Source organism: Capsicum annuum, chromosome 1 (assembly GCF_002878395.1).
Source record: "Capsicum annuum cultivar UCD-10X-F1 chromosome 1, UCD10Xv1.1, whole genome shotgun sequence".
In the NCBI taxonomy this organism is placed as follows: Eukaryota; Viridiplantae; Streptophyta; class Magnoliopsida; order Solanales; family Solanaceae; genus Capsicum; species Capsicum annuum.
Genome location: NC_061111.1, coordinates 43,846,521 through 43,853,501, shown reverse-complemented (window position 1 = coordinate 43,853,501; position 6,981 = coordinate 43,846,521). Strand labels below are relative to the sequence as shown.

Genomic DNA, 6,981 nt, shown 5'->3' with positions numbered 1-6,981 from the left:
TTATTCGGATGAAGTCCCGAATTATGGCTGCAGCAGTATTGGCCATTGGGTTGTCCTAAACAATAGCTGGCCATTCATTCTGAGCTGCTACGGAATTGGCTAGAGTAGTAAATGCATCTCTGAATTTTGCATGAGAGATATGCTTGTCCAGGGGATCTGCCTGAACGGGCTGAGGCGCTGACTGATTTTTGGTTCTTTTTTTGGGAGGCATATTCTGTAAATGAAAGGAAGAAATAAATTAGACTGAGAGTTTAACTTGAGCTCATGCTCACTCGTACGACATGAATACTGAAAGAAGGAAAATATTTTCTAAAACATCTCATAGCCTCCTGTCAATAAGTGTGGCGCGATACACACCCATGCATAAGACTCTACGTGATACGACTTTCAGACTTCCTAGGACACTGTTGAACCTTAGGCTCTGATATCAAGTTTGTAATGCCCCGAGTCTGTACCCCGGATGCTACACGGTGCTTACGACCTCGAAGGACCACAAGCTAACCCATGACTGATATCTGCTATGAGCACTAAAACATGATACTATAATAAGTGGGAAAAAATAGGTTGAAATGCCATAAGGTTCAAATTTGAAAAACTGATAAAACGTATCAACTGAAATAACAATCTATAAAACTGAACACTGTATGAAAACTAGTTTAAAAAAGCCTCTAATCTGAACTGTCTGAAAGTGGAGTTGATAGGACAATCCCCCAACTAACTCCATCTACTGAAATACTAAGTCTACTGAGATAATAAAATAAAAAAATGTCCTCAAATGATGAGGACTCACTGCTAAATCTAATGCTGGCTAAATCTGAATCTGTCTATGCGCTGTTAGAAACCTGAGTGTCTGAACCTATGATGTAAGACATCATAATGCAAGAGAAAGTATGCATCAGTACGTGGAATGTTCTGGTATGCTAGATGAGGTAAGGCTGAATGCAAGGGTTCATATGCATGAGCAACAACTGACTGAATGATGTAAAGTAACTCAACATGAGAGTACATGGATAATCAGAAACCACTGTAAGTACTAAGTATGCAATCTGAGCATATACATACATATATATATATATATACTATAACTGAGTTTTTTTGAAGCTAAGTATTGAATTCTAATAACTGATTAACTGATAACCTGATTTACTAATATTGATTGACTGTATTTGACAGTCCTGATTCTGTAGAACTGAACTGAGTTCTATTTTAAAGACTAAAACTGAAACTGTAGGAGGTAATAATATAACCAACATGTCCATATAAGATAAGATAACTGACTTGGGTCCAATCTGTAACCCCAATTAGAAGGGTGTCAATACCGTGCCATGGGTAAAGATAAGCTGAGAGTTACCTTCATCTGGCAGGTACTCTAGTGAGAATGGTGGAACCCTCATCTGGCAGGTTAAAACACCTCATCAACCCTCAAATGACAAATTTGATGGCTCAACCTGCGCTGGCTACGTAGTTCTAGAACACAAGGATTGCTTCTAAGGATCACACCCTCTTCTGATAGGTGAGCCCCCATCCTTGGGTTTATTCGGTGCTGAATCCTACTCATAACTAAAAGACACTAAATTGAGTATACTGAACTGAACTGGACTGATACTGAGATTACTGAGTTTTCTCGAGTTATGTAACTGACTGAGTTCTATTGAGTTCTGTAACTAACTGAGAGTACTACTGATCGTGACATGACTGATACTATCCTGTCACTGATGTTGGATCTAGGTAAACAACTAAATTGTCGGGTATTAAATACCCCTAGGACTCGATAGTATGAAAAGTAACGCATAGTATAATCTTGAATGACATAACATTGCTTACTTGTTCATAATTCATCCATAGAGACATTTTATCAAACGCTTGTAAGCCATCTACTTATACATGAATGGAGAATACATGCTATCATATTATAATGGCACTATTTCTGTCACCTAGGCATTTTTATCAAACACATGGGGAACATGCTTGAGTTAGACAATAATCATCACATATAGTTATTATGGCTACATCAATCAACTTGCAAATTGAAGGGTTTATCATGAAGATCATGTAATTCAACACATATGATGATTAATTGCATGAAAGCTTGTAATTTAATCATGGACTAAGACCCGACAATAACATGAACATGAACATGAATTCAATTCAATTCAAACATGGAAGTTCATAATTCAACAATCTTGTAGTTTGAAAATGGATTCGTGGACTCTATGGGTGAAAGGAACTCATAGATGAACACCTAACATACCTTAATTTGTGAGTTTCTTGAAGTTCTTGGTGAATCCTTGGAGATTGCTCTTGGTTTCTTAAAGCTAGGGTTTATTTTCTTGAGAATGAGAGCTTGTTGATTTGGGGAAAAGTTAATAAACAAAGGGTTTAAAACATTTTTAGGGCTTAAATATTACACCTGGGCAGATTAAAATTATGGAAAAGGACCAATTTGACCCTGGATGAAACTTTGTATTTCTGTCAAAAATTTCCGAAATTACCCCATGGCGCGACGTGGTGCTATCGTGCCGTGTCACTGAAAATTGACAATTGGGAACTGAGGGCTTGGCGCGATGTGGTGGAATTGCCGAACCCTTTTGATTCTGAAATTTGGACTCATCTCGATGCGGTGGGATCGCATTGGTACACTGAAAATTGACAAATATGAAAATAAGCTTTCGCGTGATGCTCCGGTATCGTGGTACCTCACTGGAAACTGACAATTGCCATTTTGACATACTCCGCGATGCGCTACTAGCCTGAATGACAGTGTTTAACGACTGAAACTTAAAATAGCCATAACTTCTTACCTGATTATCGGATTTAGGCGAATTTTATTTCGTTGAAAAGCTAATTCAATTTCCTACGCAATGGCAGGCTCTAAACTGAGAATACTGAGTATTTCAAAATTTTTATATTAGATAACTCATGGACTGAGAGTTAATTTAGGCTATGGAAATACTGAGTATTACAAGTACTCTAGCATAAGAGATCCTATTCAACTTCGTATGTAGTATATCTATTAGTGTGAAGGGGTCTACCAATTACACTGGCCACCTTGCTTAGTTCTTCCACAGTCTAACAACCCACAGGAAGCCCAGGTAAGTTAACCCATAAAGGAATTGTTGTGATGTATTCAGTATCAAATACAAAATCCATTACCCAATGCTTCAGTATCAACAGTCTATTGTGGTATGTATAAGGCCCTACTTGCATGAGCTCTTCCCTATCCTCAATCGATACAAATTGAAATATATAATAGCCATCAACATGGTACAGGATTTGGGTTTTATTCACAAAATTCCAAACATTGATTACAAAATTATCCATAGATTTCTCATAAGGAGTATCCCCAAGCACATACCCAATAAGAGCAGTCGACCAATGATTATCAGCTGCTTGTATTTTCTCCATAGTCAGCTTAATCGCTTTCTTCCTTTTCCGTTGGTTGGCTAGGTCTTGACTCTTATGTGTGGTATTCATTCTCGGGTTCAGAGCGAGGAGAACAAAGGAAGAAAGGAAAATGAAGGGGTTGGTCAAAGAAAGAAAAATCCGTGGCTCGCAATAAAGGTAGGTCCTGATATCTTCTAACGCTGAGTAAAATGAGAATCATAAGCTATTGATTACACCACAACAGGATCTTGCGTTGGATAGTATTGCTAGTCGTTGTTATTCCCCGCTAACGAGTTTATCTACAGTTCGCAATTATGCTTTATTCCCTTTTCAGGTTGGAAAAAAAGAAGTAAGACCCATGTGAAGCTTTAGTTTCGTTACCGGGCAATAGTCAAGAATTCTTGACGGTATCGAGATGGAACAACTTGTTCTTCCTGGTAATCCCAACCAAATAAGCAATTGCAATTGCAATACTAGCTGGGGTTCAAACTTCCTTGACTCCGGTCTTGTACGTCATCGTATTCCCTTAGCTTGCACCTCTATTCGTCGAGGATTTAGGGACCTCTATAGTCTCTGTTGTCTGTGCAGCTGGCTTTGGAGGCTTCGAGCTTGTTCAAGCACTAACATTGGAGAATTGAAGTCGCCGAGGGAGGGTCGCCATTGTATTGACAAGTTTTTTTTACCTTTCGAGTTTTGCTCACGCACACTCTTACATTCGATATTTTCCTCATCTTCAAGTTCCTCTTCCTCATGGATAGGTTGAAATTGAGTTGGGAGCGGAAGCTACCAAATGTTAAAGGTGAGAGAGTCCATTGTATTCCCATTGCCGGAGTGGCCATTACCATAGTAGAGGCTGCTGTGTTATGCCGTCGTACCATGTTCAGTGCACACTAGCCTGCCTTGACTTAACACGCGCCAAGAGTATCCTAACTTAACATACGCCTTCTCTTGATTGTAATCTTCTAACTGAATAAAGTTATGACTTGGGGCTCAGGGGAGGATCCAGGATTTTCAGTGAGGAGTTCAGTAGTACATATACGGACTAGTCAAAGGGGGTTCAACCTCTATTATTTATACATAAAATTTTTTTTTACCATGTAAAAATAATATAATTTTCTGACGAAGAAGATTCGGATGAACCCCTGGAATACATGTACATCCGCCATTGTTGGCGCGTGTTAAATTTCATGTGAAATGAAGGTTACTAACTTCTAATTCCTATTTATTATTTAGAAAATATCCATTTATTAACTCTCTATTTTGACCCACTCATTTGTCACCTATCATGCATCCAAGAAAAAGTCTTCTAACAATAAACTAGAAAGAGAGGTGCTAAATTACTAGTGAAATGAAGGTTCTTAATTACTATATATTTCAAAAAATATTTATCAACTCTTTATTTTGACTCGCTCATTTGTCACCCCTAACATGTATCAAAGAAACAAAAAAGAATTTTTTTTTTCTAATAATCAATTAGAAAGAGAGGTGTTAAATTCCCTATGAAAATGAAGGTTAAAACTAATTGACATATGTATTTAAACAATCTATATTTAAGCACAACCACAAACTAAACCAAACTTTTTAGTGTATAAATAATATCCCATTTTCTTCATAATCATTTATCTATTGATTGATTTTTCCCCATTGTTTTTTCTCCTAATCTCAATAAACTAAAAAAAGGACAAAAAACAATGGCTCCTTCATTAAAAGTTTTTCTTTTTTTAGCAATTGCTTTGTTCTTAACAATTCAATCAAATGCAACATTTGATTATTCATTACAATCTCCTTCTCCGTCTCCATCAACACAAATCTTAAATATAAAAGGTGAAAATAATATACCATCATTTGTGAAAACTAGCATGGTTGGCTCAATGGCCAAGACACAAGAATTTATAGAAAATGTCATTGAAAAAAAATTGGCTACTGGTGCAAATTTGGATCATTTTCATAAAGATTGTCTTAAAACATGCAAAGAAACTTATGAAAGTGCAATTGATTCAATGGAAAAAACAACAGCAGATGTTAAAGATAAAGATTTTTACAAAGCAAATGTTGATCTTAGTGCAGTATATTCATTCATTGAGACTTGTCATGATTGTATTGTTGAAACAAAAGAAAAAGATGATGGTGATTTCCAAAAATTTGAAACATGGGTTAAAGGTATTGCTCATGATTGTCTTGGAAAAGTTGTTGCAGAATACTATAAAAATTAATATAGTATTCGAATCGAACGCTCAAGTTATATACATCGAACCATGTAAAATCAGATCATCAAAAAAAAAAAATATTTACAAATCTTGAGGAGATTTGTAGTTTTTTTTTTATAGTTACAGGTGACCTGATTGAAATGTAAGAATTTCTCACACTTCCGATGTAATTCGAAGAAAACGAAAAAATGTTATAACCCCTGAGTCTTAGTTGATGTGTCTTTATTTCATTTTTGGATTTGTATAAGAGAAATATCATTTTTCATATTTGATAATTCTTTAATTCTATGATGTGTCATGTTTAGAATCAAAAGCGTTAAATGATATTTTGATAAATTATTTATATTATTAATTTGAAAATGCAATCAGATCTATCTGTTTCATCCATTAATTATAACAGGTGTTTTTTGGGATCAATGTTATATTTGAAACATAGGTTAAAGATATTGCTCATGAGGAGAAAGTTGTTGCAGAATACTATAAAAATTAATATAGTATTCGAATCGAGCGTTCAAGTTATATACATCGATCAATGTAAAATCAAGTCATCAAAAAAAAATTAAAAATTTACAAATCTTGGTGAGATTTGTAAGTTTTTTTTTTTTTTTTTTTTTTATAGATATCGATGGCCTGATTGAAATGTAAGAATTTCTCACACTTATGATGTAATTCGAAGAAAACTAAAGAAAATGTTATACCTCTAAGTTTTAGTTGATGTGTCTTTATTTCATTTTTGAATTTGTATAAGAGAAATATCATTTTTCATATTTGATAATTCTTTAATTCTAAGATGTGTTATGTTTAGAATCAAAAAGAGTTAAATGACTAGTCTGACGAATGGAGCAAACTCTGTGGCCAGTTCCCTATCGCAAAATGCGCCGATCGAGGAATGGAGGATTAGTCTCACGGCTGCCGGCTGTGGGGATACCTTGGGAAACAAAAAAAAAAGAAGATTTTAATGATATTTTGATAAATTCTTTATATTACTAATTCGAAAATGCAATCAGATCTATCTATAACATCCATTAATTATAACAGGTGTTTTTTTGGGATCAATGTTATATTTGAAATATGGGTTAAAGGTATTGCTCATGATTGTCTTGAAAAAATTGTTGCAGAATACTATAAAAATTAATACAGTATTTGAATCAAGCGTTCAAGTTATATACGTCGATCAATGTAAAATCAAGTCATAAAAAAAATTAATTTTTTTTACAAATCTTGATGAGGTTTGTAGTTTTTTTTTATAGATATCGATGACCTGATTGAAATGTAAGAATTTCTCACACTTACGATGTAATTCGAAGAAAACGAAAAATGTTATACCCCTAAGTCTTAGTTGGGCCTTTGAGCTGTAGGTGATAAAAAAGTTTGAAAATGAGGTGTAGGT

The 6,981-nt window shown here is 35.0% G+C and overlaps 1 protein-coding gene across 1 annotated transcript; it reads left to right on the top strand.

The window, feature by feature from the left end:
• The first annotated feature begins 4,994 nt into the window (after positions 1 to 4,994).
• Positions 4,995 to 5,856, top strand: LOC107854808. The gene has a single exon (XM_016699811.2). The coding sequence runs from the start codon at positions 5,076 to 5,078 to the stop codon at positions 5,595 to 5,597; it is 522 nt and encodes a 173-aa protein (XP_016555297.2). The 5' UTR covers positions 4,995 to 5,075; the 3' UTR covers positions 5,598 to 5,856.
• Positions 5,857 to 6,981: the final 1,125 nt, after the last annotated feature.

Bases quoted from the DNA above. Each gene is read 5' to 3' on its own strand.
- LOC107854808 (XM_016699811.2), top strand. From the start codon at position 5,076: ATGGCTCCTTCATTAAAAGTTTTTCTTTTTTTAGCAATTGCTTTGTTC.